This window comes from Cottoperca gobio, chromosome 17, assembly GCF_900634415.1.
Source record: "Cottoperca gobio chromosome 17, fCotGob3.1, whole genome shotgun sequence".
NCBI classification, from domain to species: Eukaryota; Metazoa; Chordata; class Actinopteri; order Perciformes; family Bovichtidae; genus Cottoperca; species Cottoperca gobio.
The window spans coordinates 22,285,197-22,307,281 of NC_041371.1; the positions used below are offsets into that span (position 1 = coordinate 22,285,197).

General features: G+C 44.4%; 1 protein-coding gene across 2 annotated transcripts in view; it reads left to right on the forward strand.

Moving 5' to 3' along the window:
* The window catches only part of chd7 (chromodomain helicase DNA binding protein 7), a 72,822-nt gene that overhangs the window by 14,331 nt on the left and 36,406 nt on the right, over positions 1–22,085 (forward strand). The window contains exons 2-5 of one of the 2 annotated variants that reach the window (XM_029452895.1): positions 880–2,552; positions 3,841–4,160; positions 9,862–10,325; positions 21,659–21,800. In XM_029452895.1, coding sequence (XP_029308755.1) covers positions 1,001–2,552; positions 3,841–4,160; positions 9,862–10,325; positions 21,659–21,800 — 2,478 coding nt within the window. In that variant the 5' untranslated portion in view covers positions 880–1,000. The remainder of the gene's footprint in view (positions 1–879; positions 2,553–3,840; positions 4,161–9,861; positions 10,326–21,658; positions 21,801–22,085) is intronic. The other variant, XM_029452896.1, reaches the window with a different exon arrangement.

The following is a 22,085-nucleotide window of genomic DNA, read 5'->3' on the forward strand; positions in this document are numbered from 1 at the left end:
TTGAGCAGCTACTGACTGGTGTACGGAAAAGCCTGGCCTGTTGGCTGGCTGGATGGCAGCTGCTGCTGTTCAAACAGAGTTGCATCTGCTGGGCCCTTTGTTCTCTCACACACACACACACACACACACACACACACACACACACACACACACACACACACACACACACACACACACACACACACACACAATGACTCTGAGTTTGAAAAGAAAGAAGTTCTTTTGTTTGGTAGTAAAATTGAGGCAGGGGGAGGGTTTCAATGGGTGCATGTCTTTTTCTGGGGTGGTTACAACTCTTAAACTTGCGAAACATGCAACTTAATCTGTTGCACCTCTGTGCTGCTTATAAATGTTGAAACAAAAGTTTGTATGATACACCATCCAGACAGGATTGAGTGCTTTGGGGAAACTATAGCTTATATGTGATTTCCTGGCCAATATTGCAATTTAAATTGCGAAGATTTCCGACAAAGGCCTGTATTTGGGGTCTACATTGTTAAATAATTTTTATTACTATGCCAGTGGGTAAACTTGGCATGTTGCTATATTTTGAACAGTCAAATTGTTGTAACAGACTCACAGAAATTACATTAGGAACCCCTCATTTTTACATAATAATGCTTAAAGACAAAAATTAATAGTAAATGCTGCATGGTTCAAGTCATTGTTGGCATATGTTTTGTAATTTAATCTGCCTCTAAGCAGACCTGGACAATTGCAGAAAGTTAGACATGTTCAAACAGCCATCAGAGCTTTCTAAATAAATTCTTCACAGTCCAGCTTTCAGAACAGCACGTCATTTGAATCATACAGCAGCCTTTTGGCGTTGTGCACTAATTCCAATTTTTCTTTCTTTCTCCCCTCACTCTGTCTCTCCAGGAACCATAATTGGGACCATGGAGTAGCAAGCTTCAAATTAGTAGCTAGCTGATTAGCTCCTCACTGCACAACACAACTCCCTCCATCCAGTGCCCTCCATCTGTGGGCCCCCCACACAGCCATGGCGGACCCAGGGATGTTGAGTTTGTTTGGGGACGATGCAGGTCTGTTCTCAGATGGATTAGATGGTTTAGCAGACTGCTTTCCTCAGCAGCCTGCCCCTGCCCAGTCCAACCCTTTAGCCCAGCAGACTAATCCCTCTCTGAACCATGAGCACCAGGGAAACCGGGGTTTCCACCAGGGGATGATTCATGGTGCTGGGCCCGGACCAGGCCAGCCTAAATTGGGACAAATGTACGACCATGGCCCATACACGGGCTACGATCAACCTGGTGCCCCCGCAGGACGAATGATGGCCCAGAATGGTCCCAGCCAGGGGCCACCAAACGTGAACGCGGCCATGAATGGCATGGCCTCCCACTACCATAATAACCCAGCTAACTCTAGCAACCCCCACCTTGGGTACCCAGGTGATGCTGGGGGAGGTGGGGGTGGAGTTTGGGGCCAGCAGCAGCAGCAGCCGCCACCGCCGCCACCACCACCGCCGCAACAGCAGAGCCGATCAGCTTATCAGCAGCCTCCAACACAACCAGGTGCCGGCCCCAATCAGATGGGAGGCTACCAGATGTCTCAAGGCAACTATGGTGGGATGCAAGGCCCACCTACACCCAATGCAGCTCGCATGAACCAACACTACCCTCCACAGAGCATGGCACCCCCTCCACAGAGCATGGCACCCCCTCCACAGAGCATGGCACCCCCTCCACAGAGCATGGCACCCCCTCCACAGAGCATGGCACCCCCACCTGCTCAGGACCCATCTCACTACCTGGGACATGTTGGAATGGGGGGTGCCCAGATGCGTCACCCCCAGCCCCAGTCACAGCCCCAGCCCCAGGGTTATCCCAACATGGGCCACACACCCCGATACCCACACTCTCCCTCCCGACAGTCTCCACACCCCCACCAGCAACAACAGGGTATGGGGGGGTTTGGGGGTGGCCAGTACTCTGCCTATCAGGCCCAGTATGGAGCCATGGGAGCTGGGATGGGCCAGGGTGCAAATGCTAATGTAAATGCTAACTCCAGCCAGGCCATGGGACCAGGGCAGCTTGGCCAGAGGTTTAACCAGGGATCAGGCCAAGCAGCTGGGCAACCAGGGCAGCGATACCCCCCTGCACCAGCACACCAACCCCAGACCCATTCTGCCCCAATGCAGCAGCAGGCAGGGCAGCAGGGTCAGCCTATGCACCCCCAGAATCTTAGCCAGGGCCAAAACCAGCCCCAGTCTCACCTTGCCCCCCCAGCTCAGGGATCTTACCCCTCCCCCTCATCCATGTCCCCCATGCGGGTTTTGGGAACCCCAACACCTCCTCCCCAACAAGGCAGACCTCCTAGCACAGGACTAGCTGTACCTCCAGAGGTTGCAGGGTACACAGCCCTGCAGTCGCCACCCAATGCTATGACCCAGAGAACTCCCCAAATCCCTCTGTCTGCCCAACACCAGCAGCCCCACAACATGCCCCCCAATGCTGGGCAAATGTATCCCGGCATGGGGCCGCAGCGTGGTCCACAAATGGGGCCAAATATGCCTCAGCTCCAGCAACAGCAAGGTAAGCATAGGGCAGTTGATGTGGTCTCATTCATTTTTCATTTAAAAACTGAGAAATTAATTAATGAATTCCACAACTGGAATACAGTTAAACTAGACTTCAACCTTTTTAGTTACCGTAATTTTCGGACTATAAGACGCACCTGACTATAAGCCGCAGAAGCTAAATTGACTGATTTGTACATATATAAGCCGCACTGGACTATAAGCCGCAGGTTTTTTAATATTTAATTACCATATGTAAGGGTTCGTGCACAGAGGGGATTCATTAATCCTCATCTTCGTCTTCTTCCTGCGTACTAAAACCACCAAAGTCCTCATCTTCAGTGTCGGAAACAAACAGGCTCAGGGTGGCTTCGTCAGCCACTCTCCTCTCTCTTTCGATGTCGCTCTCAAAACCAACGAACTCCTCTTCGTCACTGTCAGAATCGAACAGCCTCTGAAAGGCCTCAGCTGTGGCGGCGTCCTCCTCTTCATCACGCAGCATTCCAGCCTTTCGGAACCCGTTGGTGATCGTGGATGTTTTAACACTCCTCCACGCTGTCAGGATCCACTCGCAAACTTGAGCGAAAGTTGCTTTTCGCATGCGACCAGTTTTGGTGAATGATTTATCGCCACTAGTCATCCACGCCTCCCACTGAACAAACTGTCTCGCTCTCGTAATGTCCGTCTGTCTCTCGTACCACTCGCGGTTCCACATTTACGCGCTCTTTCCCGGCATCCGGTGGACTGTAACCTGTAAAATCCATAGATTTAGGAATTCCCCTAGTGGCCGTTAGCTGTAAAAATCCATAGATAAGCCGCACCGTTATATAAGCCGCAGGGTCGAAAAATGGGGAAAAAGTTGCGGCTTATAGTCCGGAAATTACGGTACTTCTGCACTTAGTCAGAAACGTGATACGGGCTGTGAACCTGTAATGTTATCATGTAACATATCAGCCATTCCATTTTTTGCTCGCTCTCACCTCATTGACATTTTGAAAGTTGAAGTTGAACTGAAAGTTCTATTTGTTTCTGCTTTGAATTTAGTTTTACATTTTGCTTTTCAATGCCTGTAATATACACTTACATTTTTTTACTGGATAAATGGATATACTGCAGACAGCTAGTGTGTCTATTGCTTATAGTGTTTTTGGTTTTGGTGATTGAAACACCAGCACAGAAAAAGAAAAGGGAAGTATTGGCTCTATTTAGTGTCCTGGTGATTGACAGGAGGTAAAACACATTGTTGTTGGCTATATCCATAGTCAGTGATGTTACTGTATTCCTCTCCCTGTCTCTACTCCCAGGGCCTCATGAAGCTCCAGTCAGCCAGGGGGGGGAACAGCGTCTGCTCCAGGCCCCGCAGCAGGCCTCTCGAAGTGGACAGCCCCTGCAGTCCACTCCCATGGGTTTCCAGGGTCCGTCTGTCAGTCAACATGGAATTCCGGCCCCAAACCAGGGCTTGACACCACCCGCTCAGACGCAGTCGACACACATGCCCCCTCAGCCCCACCACCTGCAGAGCACGCCCCCTCTCCCCAACCAGGCCTCCCACCCATGGGCGCCTCCCGCCTCCCACCCGCTCTCCTCACCCCCTCTTACCCCACAGAAAGTGCCTCATGTACAGGTGAGTCAAACAAACACTTTGATGTGGTAGCAACACAGTGAGTATGAGAAAGATCAAGACTGTGCATTTGTTTTCATGTGTGGGTGTATTTCATGCAAGTGTTTATTTTTCATGTGGGTGGGGGAATGTGTGTTGTTAGAGTGTAAGGGAAGTGTGTGTGTGTGTGTGTGTGTGTGTGTGTGTGTGTAACTGTGTACATGACATTTGAGAACACAGCGGTGCATTGGGCGCTGGTTCAGTGGGGTTGTGTGTTTTTTGCCTTTTGTGTCGTCTACTGCCGGCCTTGTGTGTGGTTGTTTCCGTGTGTGAGTGGGGAAATGGATTTTTGCAGCTGTTTGTTTCCTGTGAGCTGCATATCCTGAGATGTGACACACACACACACACACACACACACACACACACACACACACACACACACACACACACACACACACACACACACACACACAGGCGCCACCAGCATAATCTCTCCTCCCTCTTGCTCCCACATCTCCCCCTCCTCTATAGAGGAAACCTCCCTTCCTGTCTCTCTCTCTCTCCTCCCCGTCTCCTCTCTTTCCGCTCTTTTCTCTCTGTCTGTCGCACTGTTTGTCTTATCCATTTCAGGGTGTCATCTCTAAGTTCATGTTGTGTAGCCGGATGTGCAGAGAGATGAACAGTTTAGAAAAGAGGGACCCAGTGAGGAGGGAAAAAAGATGGGGGGTGATTAAGAGATTGGGGGAGGGGGAAAACGCTAAGAGGAAAGAAGTGGGAAAACAAGCAAAGATCTCGAGAGGAATCCAGGATCTCTAGCAGAGGAGGGGAGGGCTGCTGGGAAGAGGTTAGCAGTTCTCAATAGCAACCTCTATGTTTGTGTGAGCGCGCACCGCCGCTGCCTGTGTCTCATGCCTTTAGCTTCCATTAGCTTGTTTTGTTGCTCAAAGCCCCCTTTCTCCACTGACCCATTCACATACAATAGCGGCCCTGTGGACACACACACACACACACACACACACACACACACACACACACACACACACACACAGATCTAGTCTCCCCTTTGCCTTCCATTCTTGTTCACACTACTCCCAGCTTCTCGCTTACTACTCCACCACCCCACCTCTCAAGCCTGCGTTTTGTGGTTGACATTTCAGCCGTCACTCTTAATTTATCCACCACTCCTGACCTAGATGCTAGGTTGACTGGTGAGCCCTGCACCGCGCCTGGGCGAGCTGCATGTGCCGCCCTGACTCTCGCTGCAGGCCCGGCAGCCCCCGTCATCACACACGCACGCCAACAGTGTGATTTGGGAAAGTGTGGAATGGGATGGCAAATGTGCCTGGGGAAATAGGATAGCCTAGCAAGAGGAATTCTCAGAGTGGTGTGTGTGTGTGTGTGTGTGTGTGTGCAGCACAGGAAGGCCTCATGATGCACTTGTTAGAAAGAGAGACACACACACACACACACACACCAAGCTGGTCAGTCAGTCATAATGACTGTATGTCTGGTACTCTAAGCTCCATCTGTTCACTAAGCATGGTTATTACACACGCACGCACGCACATGCGTGTGCCTTCGTCAGCAGCTCAAGGTCACAGCTCTGGCAGAGTGCTGTGCTGTGACCTTTATTCTACATCACACACACACACAGTGTTGCGTGCAGCACTTTAGTTGACATATAACATGCCTGTCTCGCCCCTCCCCCGCTCATGCATGCTGTCGGGGAGCTGCTATACCATCCAGCTCGACGTGGCTCCGCAGCTTCGAGGAAATGCTTCTCTAATGTTTAGTGGTCTCTCTCGTTTGTGCGGATTTCATCAAATGGAAACCTGGTTGACAGATTGCTTGGTTTCTTGCTTTCATTCATACATTTCTTCAGGACTTCATGTTAGTTGTGTTAACATACTAGTGCACATTGTTTGCCTGTTATCTCCTCAAGCTCTGTTCTTGAAAAGTTAAAATTAGGCCCAGTTGAAAACGGATATAGAAATGTTGTTGCGATCAGTCCTGTCAGAACAATGGATACCTAATACCAAATGAAGTGAACATCACCTATGGACAGCCACAGAGGATCAGTTTGGCTGCATCCTTGTGCTGAAAGGTGACATACTTAATCATCCTTTGAGGACAGATAATACAAGCACTAGTGTGGTCACCTTGCCAAGCTAGTTCTCTGTAAGCTGATTCATCTTGGGTTTGGTGGTTGACTGATTTTTATTGGAAACCTTTATACTATTTGAAAAGACATGTGACTGCTGCTGCAGTGTCTAAATAGGGAGGAAGTGCTTCCTTCTGTACATACTATGAAGGTTTATTGGATGTTTTTATCATTTAAAATTGAGACATTGCACTTGAACATTATACATGAGATATGTGAGCTTTCAAATGTGCACAAGCTATCTGCACAAGCTATCACATCAAAATTAAGAAAATGGTGTTTAGAATTTATCCCATCATTGATGAATTGTTGACCTTCTCTCAAACTCTATTTGATTGTCCTACAAGCATTGATTTAAAACTTACTATTAAATGTCTATAATTATATATAGCTATAGGGCACTGAAATAAGTCAAATGAAAGCAATTAATTAAAGAAAATTGAGAAATCTGTGTAGTTTTAAAAGCTATTATTTATTTAATCAGCTCTGTTAGAACCATATGGCTGTGATTTGATCAAATTTGATTGACAGTGACCAAATAGCCCAACATTAGTCATCAGATTTTGATTTCAAATGTTGCTAAATCTTGATTATCTTATTTCACATGAGACATTAATTTCACTTGGTTCCGTGTATCAGATTGTTCTAATAATTGGCAGAAATGTTAGTGTACTGGTCAACTTGAACCACTTCTAAAATTTAAAAAATCAGGGATTTGTTAAAAAAATCTTCTTTCAATTCAAGAATATAGAGTCTTGAAAGTGTTGCTTGCTACAGTTCAGCATCCATCAACCAATGGATGACCAAAGCTAGAGCTCAAAAGTGCAGTCGAGCGTCAACAAAAACACTGCAACAACAGTGCAATGTAATTACTGTGCAAAAAAGATTTCATGCAGGGGAGGAAGGCCATCTAACATTACAAAGCATTTGCTGGCAGCATACTGATAGTGAACTTTCAACTTGTGCATCGTTAGATAGGGAATAACATGTTTTGAAAAAATATCACTGTCAGCGAGTGCTTAAAATAATAGTATTTCAATACATATGGTTTACTTAAATAATATGACTAGATCATTATCAAATCAGGATTTGATCATGGGTCTTTGGCCGGCGTGTGTTCGCAATAGGAAGTGGTAAAACAAATACAGACGAGAGTTGAAGTCAAAGCAAATAGGTCTGGTCTTGTTGGAGGAGTCCTTCATTTCGAATCGATAACGGTGTGACTGACCATACTGTAACCTGCTGAATGTTGGGAGACTGTGTGCAGCTGTCAATCTCAGGTTTAGGTGGAGGGAGGAGTGGATGGATGGGCAGAGTAAGGGGAGAAACTGAATGCTGAGGACTGTATTTCCTTTCACTTTATCCTTTGGGAGTCTTAAGTGTTTCTGCCTGGTAGATTTAACCCTTCATCTCACTCTTCTTCCAGCTGCCCCCCCCCTCCTTCAGCTTCCTCAACCCTCTCACTCACCTTCATCAATCCCCTCTTTCCAGTGAGAGGTGAAACTCAACCCCGTTCATCTCCTCTGAGCCTGTTATATTAGCCCTGCAGCCATTCGGTAAGGAGTGATTCATTGAGGTCTTTAAAGATCTTTTTATTACATTTAGTTATTGGTGATATTATTCCAATCTGTTTTGAAAGTGGATTATAATGGTTGTTCATTATAGAGCAGTGATTCTTTTTTTATATTCTGTATGGAGAAGTGGGTTTATACCAGAACAGCTCAGCACACCCGCAAGCTAAATTCACCCTGCAGAACACCAAACCTGATGCAATACTCGAGCGTGTGTGTGATTGTTTGTGTATATACACTGTGTGTGTCTCCATTGTCATTTGTGTGATTGATTATCTGGGAAGCTTGGCAGGAGGACAGATTTATCTCTTGGCACTACATTCTCTCTCTGTCTCTCGCTCTTGCTGTCGCCCTGTCTCTGTCTCGCTCTCTCTTTCTGTCTCTCTCTCTCTGCTGGTCTCTCGCTCTGTCTCTCTATCTGTCTCGCTCTGTCTGTCCGTTTGTCTCTTTGTGTCTCTCGCTCTCGGTCTGTCAGACCCCTGTTATCTCCCTCCTCTCCTAGTCCTATTTGTGTCTAAATGGCTCAGTTTACATGTGTCAGCAGGTGCATGTGTGCAGAGGTTTCTGTGACGCGTGACCTTGCAGTAGTTTAGTGTGAAATGTGTGTGTGTACATTAGCATTCTCCTGATGGAAGTGGACTTTCAGTGATGGCACCCCAACGTGTGTGTGTGTGTGTGTGTGTGTGTGTGTACACACACAGGAGAGCTGTGGCATTTCGGTATAAACTTGCTGATGCTCACACACATCGTTGACACATACTGAAGTGCACATGTGCATTACACATGCACACTCTCAAAGGCATGCTCGTATGACACACACACACAACGTACTCCCTCGCTGCGCCTTTTTGAAGTATGGAGATAATTTATTCGTGTCATGATGCCTGATTTCCCATCTGCTACTGGGACCCTGAGCAGCTGGAGAGAGAGAGACAGAGAGAGAGAGACAGAGAGAAAGAGGGAGGGAGGGAAGGAGGGATGGAAGAGAGGGTGAGGGAGGAGAGGCAGCTGGAGAGGCTCCCAACAGCTGGTAACCAGTTGCCTGTCACAGAGAGCTTACTTGGGAGCAATGAGGAGAAGGTTGAGGGAAAAGGAGAGAGGATTTAGTCTGCAGGAGAGCAAAGTAGGAGGAAAAATGAGGTGTCAGCTGGTTTGTTTACCAAGGTTAGCCTGCAGGAGGGGGGAGGAAACTGTAACAACAGGGAGTCGAGGAGAGTGGAGGAAGGAGAGAGGAGGTGGTAGCCATGTCGATGGATGGATCCGTTCTTCCCCCTCTGCTCTGTTACTGACAAATTGAACCCCACCCTGCAGAAAATAAAGCAGTATTGACAGACATGCTGACGAATTCTCCAATTTCAATACTTTTTCATTGATGATGAAAAATGGTGGGTTGCAGCCCTAATTTTGCTTTAGATTAGGTTTTTGAAACAAAAGTAAGGCTGTAAACAATTATTCTTGATGATTTACTAATCTAGATCATTTATACAATTAATCGTAAGTCTATGAAAAGCATATTCACTTTATAATAATATAAGAAGCAGAAAATTCTTACATTTGAGTAGCTTTTCTGTCAATTACTACAACAACTAATGATTTTAGAATTAGAAATACGAAAAATAAGTTTTGTATATTTTCATTACATTACAGGTCATTTATCAGACGCTCTTATCCAGAGCGACTCACAGTGAACAAACTACAGTGACAGTCTCCCTGGAGCAACTCAGGGTTAAGTGCCTTGCTCAGGGGCACAATGGTGGCAGCCCTGGTATTGAACTCACAACCACCATGGTGTTTTATTTGGAAGCTGTACCACTAGACCCCGTGGCCATCACCACCCCACTCATCACATCTGGACCTGCACACTTTAATGTGATTTCCAGATCACAAACCTTATTTTGGAGAGAAGATGGCTTTAAGTGGATTTCTTTTACTTGATTCTATAAAGTTGCTGAAAAACTTAACTGACTGCTAAACTTTCTTCCTCACCTTCCAGCATTCCCCCACCGACCCGTTAGGCGATGCCTCAATGGTGGTTCCCGACAGGCTGACAGTCGGAGGTGGTGCGCTTGGTCAGCCTATCAGCACAGAGCAGCTCAGCGACCAGGGGACCAAGCCAAAAAAGAAAAGGAAGAAGAAAGCAAAAGTAGTGGACGGACAGGAAGAGGAGGGGGGGAAGAAGGCGGCAAGAGAAGGAGCCGGAGGAGAGGAAGACGTGATGTCTGAATTTCGCGGAACAGGAAGTGATGCAGGTGAACAGGTTACTGGCACAGGAATTGTAGAAGGAAGTTCACCACTGGTGGAGGAGAAGAAAAAGCGGAAAAAGAAACCAAAGGAGAAGGCGGAGGGCAAGGAGCCCAAGACCCTAAAGATGCCCAAAACACCCAAGACCCCCAAAGAGCCCAAGGAGAAGAAAGCCAAGAGCTCCACGCCCAAGACAAAGACCTCCAAGAAAACCAGGTAGGAGCAGCATTGCAAAGGTCATTGTGTGTGTTTGGTTGTTTCTGAAGCTTCTAAACTAAAGCTAGCAAAACATGTGTAAACCAGCTGGTGGGATTATTAACTCAGGGATTATTAACACTTCCTGATTGTATGATATGTGCCCAGAGCAAGTCCTAAAAAAATACATTTGGCAGCATTAACTGCGATGTTTTCCACAAATACATATGTAGGAAATAAATGCACTCTCAATTTAACAGCCTTCAATATTTAGAAAATTCACACACTACCAAGTAATGCAATCTATTTACTGAAGGGCTCGTAGTGAGACTGTATATACAACAAGCTTGTGTGTGTGTGTGTGTGTGTGTGTGTGTGTGTGTGTGTGTGTATGTGTGTGTACACACACACACACACACACACACACACTAGATCCATCACTCATGGGACCAACCAGGGGGAACTGAAGGGGTCACAACCTCTGAGCTGTGAAACAGCCGACTGCCACAGACTGTGTGTGTGAGTAGGAGTTAGTGATCACAGGGCTTAGTAAAGCATGGAGCTGGACTGGCAGACCTGAGGATCAATCACATTTTCTTCTATAGATCCTGATCAACAGGGTTAAAACTACTGTCGACTTAGTTTTACAAGTCAGGTGGAAAGTCAGAACCTTGTCCATTAACCCTCTTAAAATGCCAAACATTATCATTATACATAATAAATCAAACATGAAATATTCAGTTTTTCTCCAGAAGGTACAATGACTGCTTTCACCGTTTGGTATAATTTTTTGGTACAAAGATATCTGAAGTTTTTACAGCCGTTAGAACGGGTTTCTTTAAGGGTTAGTCCCCCAGTTTTTTCTTATTTAGTTGCTGCCAAAGCCTCATTGCTGGTGCTTGTTCTACCCAGAAATCACTTGTGCCTCCTCTACTGTGATGCTCTATTCCTACTTTGTCTCAATAAAGTCAGACTATAACTTTAATCTTAGGTCTTAGGTGGGCGAATTTACCCGAAAATACCTACAAACGACATATTATTGTTCTAACCCTAACCCTGACCCATCGAAGCTCCGATTGGCTCAAATGAAGTGTCAATCTAATGCTGAGAGCCCGCGCTAAAACCAGGACGTGTCTGAACCGTGATGAGCGCACGAGATATTAAGTTATGACTGTTTATGATCACACAATGTAAAAATCGATCAGCTGATTTCACAGATTGTAACACCTGTTCATGGACTTTTATCGATGTGACGATGTTCACAGTGGATATCTTTTTACCGGAAACGAACGTGTGGACATCTGGCAATGCCTTAGGAGCGTCTTTTTCAAAATATTGCTGAAAAGAGGATATTAAGGAGGCTTTATAGGTAAGTTGGCTCAAAGTTTTGATTTTGAGTGTACTTGCTAGTTTGAGGAGCTGATCGTACCTGCTGTTGGGATTTTCAGCTCCATATTAAAATAGACGAGATTCTAAGCTTTCCAAAACTATATATATATTTTTTTTTTCAGAATTAAAAAATTGACATGTACAGGCGCAATAAAACTCTGCTGGGCCCGCACTTCCTAAGAGGTAACTTTAAACAGCAGCCAAGTGGCATTTATGGAAAAATGGCAAATGCTAAGATGAGGAAGAGGGTGTCATTTCTTCTTTTAAAAGTTACATAGTCTCCCTTTAAAGTATTAGGCTAAACCTTGTGTTTAGATTATTTTGTCAACGCCTGTAGTTTCTATTACACGTGACTCAAAGAGGAGAAAATAGTGCATTTGTTGTGGACTTTTTTCAGTGGTGGATTAATACCCATTTGGTGCTCTAGTGAGTGTTTACAGCAACAGGACTGTGTAGTTTGTTTAGACTAAATCCCACACACAGTGTGTGTTCATAGTAATGAAGGAACATAGTGCAACAATGTGGCTCATTAAAATTTTTTTAATTTAATTTAAATTAACACTGGAGCTGTATGGCACAGAGGAATAAGACAAATCAGGCTTGAGATTCACATTGTTGGTTTTAGTCTTTTTATGGAATTAGTTGATGACAATAAATATACAGATTATTGCCAGCTTCATTTAAAAAGTTTGGCTTTCCATACCAAGCCTGTAACCATGCAAGGAGTGTGATCAGATAAATTTAAACTTCCTGGGCAGGATATTGATTGGTTAGATCGAGCTTCTAGCACTTATCAGCTTTGGTTCACTGAGTTTACACGCAGCTCTCTGGTCTTATCACTCCCTTCTCTCACTCTTCCCCTCTGGCTTTATCACTTCTCTCTCCTTTCTCTTTTTTTGGGCAACACTTGTCAAAGTCCTATTTTCTTAACTTGTGGTGCGATCTCCTGGATGCTTTTTCACTTCATCCTGTGCAACCTGTCAGATCAGAGAAGGAGATGGGAAGAGGCAACGAGTTGAGAGCATTTGTGTATGAGAGACTCAGATGTGGTTTCATTGAGAATGTGGAAACTTGATCGGACTTGGGAATGTGTCAGGCAGCCCCCGTCTCTGTCGCTCTCTCTCTGCTCTCTCTCTCGCGCGTCTCTTGCTCTCTCTCTCGCGCGTCTCTTGCTCTCTCTCTCTCTCGCGCGTCTCTTGCTCTCTCTCTCGTCTCTCTCTCGTCTCTGTCTGTCTCTAGTCTGTGTGTGTGTGTGGGCCTTTAGTCTCCCTTTCCTCTCTCTCTCCCTTCCTCTCGGCCCCTTTTATCCAGAGGAAGAGGGAGGGCCAAAGCAGCAGGCAGGGGTCATCGCTGGGGGAGGTGTGTGCGTATGCATGCATGCATCACCCACTGGAAAAGAGTCAGAGGCGGGGAATAGGAGGGTCCTGGAGTGTTTGTGTGAAGCAGTGAGGGGTCAGCCGTGTGTGTATGCGTTTTGGGGGAGGGGTCGTTGGTAATCTTTGTGGCAGAAAATGGCGTCTAATGATAATGAAGGCCATGCTGCTGACCACTCCACAGCCGTGTGTGGAGGAAATGTGGGGGTGGGGGAGAACATTCTCAACCCCTTTTTTATGCGTGTGTGTGTGTGTGTGTGTGTGTGTGTGTGTTGGTAAACTAGCTCTTATCTGTTGTCAGGCTTTCCTCCATCTTGAGTGGCGGCCTAGCTCCCAGGTTAATTTAGCATAATAATGGCTGCTGGCCATTCACTGCTACTCTAAAATGGTGGACTGCTGCAATCACCCAACTATCTTCTTTTATTCTTTCTTCTCCTTTCCCCTCCAACCCCACCTCTTCCTGCTAAAGAAGAGTGCATACTTTCATCTTTTCCTCTCTACCGCCCTCTCCAGCTTCCCTCTTCCCTTCGGTCTGTTTTTCTAAATTTTGCCATGGGTTGAGGATTGAGGTGTTTATTTTTTTCTTCTGCTGTTCCTTGTTGTCTTTTGAGTATTAAGTTTCCATATTTTTAAATGAAGTTCAGCATGGCTCTCATGAAGTTCAAGCTCTTCATTGGACATGATTCGTTCCCTATAGGTAGTGTGCAAACACGTGACAAAACTGTGACGTGTGACGCCATGTTGGTTGGAAAACAAATCAACAATGCCGTCTAAAGCGAACAACAATACAACTCCGACTTCTTCAAAGTATTTTGACTCTCTGGAGTCTTCTGCAAAGGTAAGATTCAGAGAAAAAGTCCATGACCCGTACATACTAAAGCCGTCTGATTATATTGAGGATTTAGATTCATTACCGCAGATTGAATATCCGGATATTGTGAACTATCTTGTGCTACAAACGTCGTGGGCAACCAACACACAAATTAAGGCATACAAGAGCTTAGATGCTTATAATGTCTTTGTTTCTGGCTGGGTTGGTAGTCTTCTTACCAAATCAGTGAAAGATGACAGGGTGCTCGTCCATGCCCGTGTAAATCACTCTCAAAGAGCTCGAGATACACCGCTCAAGCCGTGGTTTGTGAGTGAGAAGAGCGGCGATGTTATCCTCGCACACTGTGATTGTATGGCTGGATGGGTATATCATAAGCACAAATGTTTAACGTAAACATTGAAGACATAGCTTTAGCATGAGCTCTTACCAGATATAAAGTGGACGCCACACACACGGGTGAATTGTGCTTTTTCTTCTGTTAAATCCTCACGAGTTATGTTGCTAAACCAGCTTACGGCGTTCGGTAGACAGCAATTCATCCCTCTTTTGTGGATCGTTGTTTCTGATGATTGTAGGAAATCTAAAGAAGCGTTTCTCTGGGTCACGAGTAGCGTTATGACCACAATTATACACTGCGCACACGATTGGTATTTTCTTTCAATCTTAGACGTTTAAATACAAAGAAAATTACGAAGCGTTGCAGCAACTCACACGTGAACGGCCGCAGTCTTGGTTGTGTATACCAACCAACATGACTGACTTCCGGGTTAGGAAATAAGCGTGACGTCACATGCACACGATCTATAGGAAAGTCATACAGTAGTGTCTGTATCAAGTCGTTGCATAAAAACAAATGATAAAGCCTTGAAATTGTCATTAAAGCAATTAGCCAGAATACATGCCTGATTTTAAAAGCGTTAAGGCTCTAAAATGAACATTGAAAACTTCTCACTTGTAGAGATATTCCTCTTCAAGGGCCAGTAGCACATACATGTGTTACATTTTATTTTTGGGAAATTTGTGTGAGATTTCCACTGAGTGGAGAAAAATACACCCAAAAGCCTGAGGGTTTTTCATGTGGCCCATACCACGCTACAGTACGTTTTCAGTGTATTTTGCATCCATGTATGCACTACAGAGCAGACTGAATCCTTCCTTGGTGAAACGGTGTGTGTTGGGCTGTAGTGTACCACAGGCTGCTTCAGGTTTCTCACAACAAGTCATATTAGCTAGGCATTCTCAGAATAGTTTAAGGGACCATCAACTTGCATGTCAATGACACTCTACATGTTCTGGGACAGTTGTTATGAAAACTTTTACTTTTGCCTATTTGTCCACAGGATAAAAAAAAACCCCACAACTATCTGAACATGAATGGGTCAGTTTTCAGGTATATTGAGGGACATTCTCAATCAAAGCCAATAAAGCAGTTTCATGATTTGTAACTCCTGTTGTTTTTCCTTACCAGATAACATCTGGGATAAATATTTTGAGAGGTTTTACCACCATGGTTCCATCAGACTTTTGGCGACATAAACATGAAGAGTAATATTGCTGTGGACTCACTTTTTTGGCCCATATTTCTTTAAATTTGATAAAAATCTGCGCGTTGAAAGTCATGCTGCAATAGGGACTAGCAGTTCATGTTGGCATTGAATTTTTAAATTTGGACTGGTTCAAAGGGTGAAAATCTGCCCCATCAATGGTAACAATAGTTTGTCCAGGCCAACTCGATCTTACTAAATAGACAATAAATGGAAACCTCAGATGCATTCAGCACTATCAGTCTTAGCTGTCTCAGAAGGTGCATGTGTGAGCGATACAGAGAATCCTGTGGTTTACTAGTCCGGTCAGCTCACTCCTCTCCTTTGACCTTGCTTTCTCTCTCATCCCGTTTTTCCTTCGCTCTCTCGCTCGCACTCCCTCTCTGTCTACCTCTCAGAGGAAGTACATCTATAAATAACCCATATCTCAGCTGCCACACCCTGTGTGTGTGTGTGTGTGTGTGTGTGTGTGTGTGTGGGGCAGTACACACAAACAAGTCAGACATGCATGCAGGCACCTTGCTTTGTGCGTATCTGCAATCGTGTGTGTGCAAATACAGCACTTTTTAAACAAGTGTGTGTGTGTGTGTGTGTGTGTGTGTTGCCTTCTGGCCACTGGTGTTGGTTTTTGTTGCCATGGGTCGAGTGTGTGCATTTGGGTTCAGTGGTATGACTCATCACGGCAGCAGGTGTCCCTTACACTCCTCCATTCCCTGTTTTTTTTGTCTTCCTCTTCATTTCTTCTCCTTTGCCTCCCCATATTTTACTCCACTGCTTCCTGTTTTTCCTTTATTACCCCTCCCCCGATCTGAGAGGAGCATCTCCACTCCTCTCTCACACAGCGCACCACAGCTGGCCAGCATGTGTGAGTGCCAGGCTATAAACCCGTGATTATACAGCACAGTGAGACATTGTGGACAGGGGGGTGTACACCTGGACAGGACGGAATCTGCAGATTATTTTAATATATTTTTTATGCAGTATTCAGCAGTGACACAGAAGGAAAATTAGCAGATTATTTGGGTTTTTAGGATAACAAAGCACCTGCGGTGCTGTCGTTGGAATTCTGTGGGTGCAGATTCAGCGTGGGACTGACAAATGTAAAGAAGATCCAGTTAGTAAATCAGATATTCTGAGTTACCAGCCTCAACTTTTTTCAGACACAATTGAAATCTGTCAAGATCTATAAAAACATAAATTAATATAAAATCTTTTTTTTTGCCACTTGGGGCTAGTACAAAGTGTTATGAACACAATATTGACATATTACCTTTAAGTGTATATGGCAAACTTGTTAGCAAACAGTTGCTTATTTACAAATCCAAACACTCTTCCACTCTTGACTGGTTCCCTCCTTCAAAGCTAACAGTGGCTGTGGTTAACTCTGCTTCGTGTTAATAGATGTTACAATGGATTCCAAGTATATGCACCGTAGGAAAGAACTCCAACCGCTCTGCAGTAAAAGTAAACTTCTCAACTGTCCATCCATGTTCTCTAGTTCTCCAAGTTGTGAACACCCACATCTTTAGCAAAATATGGATACATTTCCTGTGTTTGTCAGAATGAATAGTGTGGGTACGTTAAACAGAAGCATTGTTTTTACAGAAAAACTGCTTCTTGACGTGAGGCAATGAACTTGTTTGGAGTTTATTGTGGTACAAATTGATTCATTTAAATGGCTAAAGCAATTTGCGACAACTTTACTAGACAGAAAAAACAAAGGAAAGATTGTTGGAGTTGAAGCAGCAGATGAAGAGGACTGAAGAGATGGATGGAGCAGAAAGAGTTGGGGAGGTGATGAAGGGATTGAAAAGAGAAGTGAGGCCATGAAGACGCTAGAAGGAAGAGGGGAGAAGGCAGCCAAGTGGAGAAGTGTGTGTGTGTGTGTGTGTGGCCAGATGGCTCCAGCGTGTGGCGACCAGCCAGAGGAACAGGTGCAGGTCACATGACCAGCCGTTACCACGGAGATGGTGATTGCTTTTGGCGTGAGGATGAAAGGAGAAGGGCCCCAGGGACAGAGGGGGCGAGAGACGCAGAGAGAGGGGGGAGTGAGCAAACGGGAGGGAGAGAGGCACAGAGCAGGAGAGGGTGAGCGACATAGGCACAGAGTAGAGCAAGAAATATCTAGACATACAGTACTGCAAAGGGCAAAACACAGGCTCAGACTACGAAAGACACGCACAACTGTTGTCTATCTGTACACTATTTTAGAGTAAGTTAGTAGAGCTTATGGCCGAATGTATAACTGTGTTGGAGTCAACAAATTGTTAACTGAACAAATAGGTAGCCCATTCCAATGAGACTCCAGTTCTGTTTTTGTAAAATACCTGGATTTGCAAAGATCCAAAGCTAACAAATCTGTTATGAAACCTTTTATCTCTCCTCGCTCTTTTAAAAAAATGATTATTAGCAAAGGGCAGTGTACAATACATTTAGGTGGCAGGCTTCTCATTTTGAGTCTGTAATGACCATCGTTTTGACATGTTGAAGTAACGAATCTCGCAGGTGGCATATTAAAGCTGTAGCTCATCAATGTTAATTCCACAAGTAATTCATAAGTAACCAAAGGCCATAACTTGACTTGTTATCTGGTTAAGTCCTAACAACATTCCTTAAACAAATATCCCTCTAATGCAGTCTTTCTCAAAGAGTGGTCCGTGAGTATATTGGTAAAATGTATATATTATAAGTTTAATGTGTTTCTCAAACTGTTTAAAAATGACTAGTATAGACTAGAGTAGCATAGATGTAGAGTAGCTACGTAGGTTCGTTTTACGATCTTGCGTCATCAATGATCCGCGGTCAACTGCCAAGATGGATCGATAATTTTAAATAGAACATTAAATCACAAATCTGAAGCGACAGTGAAGGTTCATCGTCCTGATGCAGGTGGTTCAGCCGCAGCGACAAGTGATTTTGTGTGCATTACTGAGTTCCAGAAGAGCGGTTCGCCGTCCAACCTCCACCCGGCTGAAAGCTGTGAAACTCGGCTTGAACGTGAAAAGTCCAGCGCTAAAGTGAAGAGAAAATATCACAGCGACTACATCAAATTTGGATTTGGATTTTTGGATTGGAAATGAAGAGGATCCCAATCCACACTGTGTTTTGTGCAACGAGTCGTTGGCAAACGAGGCTATAAACCCGCCAAGCTCAAGCGAAATTTTGAGAGTAAACACAAGGATTACTTTGGGAAACCTTCAGGATTCTTTGAGAGAAAACGTAATGAATTTAAGAAACACATGTTGAAGACGCCCTCACAGTTTGCATTTTGTGCATCTCTCAGTAGCAAACGATCTTGCTGTGGGTAAGTTGCGGCTCTGTACGGACATTAACTCGGTAATAAATGTAGTCTACGTTTTATATGATGTGTAAAATCTATCAGCATTTACTGTTTAAATTGCATATGAACGAAATACTTGTAGAATCCGTATTTGTATTGTTGATTTTAATGTGTGAACGAGCGATATAGAGAAGGTCACACAAAGCTCATTATTAGACTGTCATTTGTAAGATATTGTTGGACTGGTAAGCAGGCCTATTGTTTTTGGATGTTTGGGGAGTAAGGTGGTCCGTGAGTGTTTTTTTATTATTGGTTAAGTGGTCCTTGGTCTGAAAAGGTTTGAGAAACACTGCTCTAATGCAACACCACCGACTGCTGCAGAGAATGAAGCGTAACGCATAACTTCAACTGAGGCTTTGTTACAAGGTGTTTTAACTCGTTTTCACTGCATTTTACACAAAGGTTTCAGATAGATGTCATTAAAAGGTCAAAGTGGGACATATTTACTTGTAAGAATCTGACATTGTTATTTAATTTCTTTCACTTTTATGCGAACATAAGATACAAAAAAATGTCTCAGACATAGCCGGTTTTGATATCGGCAACTAGTGAAAAATGTAGCGTCTTATTAAGACATCAAGAAAAGCGTGAGAAAATATATTGTATAGTAATTAATTCACATGCATGCTGCTCGGAGTTACCTCAGTGACCGGCTCTTCTGCCAACAGCGCGGGATCTCTGCCTCTCTTCTGGCACCGTGCGCAGTCAGTAGGTGTGGAGCCGGCACCAGCATGTCGCTCGCCACAGGAGTGGAAGTTTTAGATGGATAAAGGTTTACTCTCTATAATAGGCCTCCATACATGGTATAGAATAATATTTTCCTCTATGTAAATACTATTTACATATGTTTGTAATTTATGAACATACAATTGAATTTTCCATCAACCACTTAACGTGTGGACGGCCCACGGTGCATTTTCAGAGAGGTTGAATCTTGTACTTTCTTGTACAGTCCACCATGCTGGACTGTACACCCCATGTCACATACTCAGAAAGCTTAGAGTCTTGTCTATTTAGTGAGCAAAAGTGTTGTGAGATCACATTCATAACTCATCATAATCCTGTAATCAGTAATAATCCAAAAACACTTCCTGTGTCATTGCAGAGGTCCAATAGATCGTTTCCAGTAAAAATATATCCATCTTGAACATCATCAAAAGCCCATGAACAGCTGTTGCAATCTTTGATATCATCTGATCGATGTGTACAATTGTGTGACCATAAACGGTAAAAACATATCTCCGCATTCAGCGCAGTTTAGGCACTTCTAAAATGGCTGACCGAACTCTGACCTTTCGATTCATTTCATTTGAGCCAATCAGGGCTTCCATGTGTTATCTACAGCCATCAAGAGCCAATGAGTGTCAACTTCATAAGGAGGTGCCAGCCCTCTTTTGTTTACAGACAGAGCCAGCAGCAGCAGTCTCCCGTTGACTGGCGTATCGTGTAGCCAATAAAACGCTGAATCATTTGACATAAATCATCAAACACAGAAATATTACAAAAAATGTGTTTGTACTTCCCTTACTTTGTGTCATTACTACTGGCATGGATAATTGGATATATACTAGTTATTTATAGTAATGGCCAATAGTTATTTATGGCCTTTTTATCAATAAATATATCTCCAAATGCACAGCTTGTGTACGCCTGGTGTTACTCTTAGAAAAACCTGTCTAATAAGTTAAGTTTTTATCCCTTTTATCTGAAATGTGAAGCTGAACTTCATAACACTTGGTGCTATGTTGTGTTTTCCAGGGCACCACAGCCAGCTATACCCATCTTCAGGCATCTTTTTCAACAAGAAAATTCAGGCGGAGTGTATTTTCTTGAAATTCGGTATATTCAGACCACTATTACTCAGTGCCAGAAGCTCTTGGAGTGATTCTTCACTGTTTTGCAAGAACAATAAGAGAGTTATGAATGAGACCAAAATCATGCATCTGCTGCAAATGGTTGAAGAGCAGCTTCTAATTTTTACTTTGGGTATGTCGCTTGTAGGTATTTTCGGGTAAATTCGCCCACACTGTAAGAGGTTAAGGAAAAGTTACAAAACAAATCAGAATTGCGTTCGGTGCCTCTCTAATAGTGGATCAACGTTTCATCCTGAAGCTCTTCTCATTTTCAGATTGTAGCTACAGGTTTAGATACTTGAAGATGTTCAAAGCTAAACTGAAATGAATTGAATTAGTGGATTTGAAAGGATTCAGATTAGATAACTAGATTCCATACTGGATTTGGATGCAATGAATGCTATCGTGTCCCAACTCTAATTACTACTTGAGTATACATCTGTATGTTTGTTTTTGGAAATGAGTATTTTGTAAACTGCCTTCTGATAATGTTCATGGCAGTAAGTGAGTACTGATGGACTGTGAGAGACAGAAGAGGGGTGCCGAGTGTCCTCTTGCCTTCCTCCTGTGGTGTGTATGCACACACACTCGCAGATAGAGCCAGCTCCTCTTGCTTTCCATGCCAGAGATTAGAGGAAGCCCGGGGGCCTTTCAACCCCTCCCCCCTCCTCTTTCTGGGGCCTCTGTCCCTCTCTGTCTGCCTCTCTCCCCCTCCCTCCCTGTCTCTCTCTCTGGGCCCCCCTTTCTCTTCCTCTGTGCCTGTATCTCTCTATCTTGCTCCCTCCGCCTCCTTGCAGTCTTTCATCATATTAACCCCCTGTGTGCCAGAGCCTGAGGCACACTAATGATTTCTAAATGGGTAAATCAAACATGGCGACCGCCCTGGGACAGACAGGCGCACACACAGGAATGCCTTGTAGTATATAAACTGTAAACGAGGTAACACTTTGAGGAATCGTGTATTTTGTATTTTGTCATTTGTTTCATCTGTAGTAAATACAAAGTTTTTTTTCTCTCGTACAGCAGTAAGAAGGTAGAGTCTGAGGGCGGGGCTAGCGCTGCTAAGAAAGATTCCAAGAGGAAGAGAGAGTTGTCAGTCAGCGACGATGTGGAGGTGAAGTCTCCTCCCCCCTCACCTGAAGACGATGATGATGACGGTGTACAGGTACGACACGCACACATGGAAAGCAGTGGGTTAGAAGCTTGTTTTAACTTTCCTAAAAAAACAAATCCAAAAAGTGTTCAAAGTCATTGCTAATATTGTGTTTCGGGAGGCCAGAACCCCTTTGCACATGCCTGTGTCCCAGCCTGTAGAGAAAGAAGCAGCTACTGTTTGTGTTGTTAACCAGCCTTGTTGACAGAGCAAGCAGACAGGCCACTAACACGTTCACATGATGCACTGCCAGCAACTTTTCAACTGCTGATTGCATTTTTATTTATTTATTTTTCA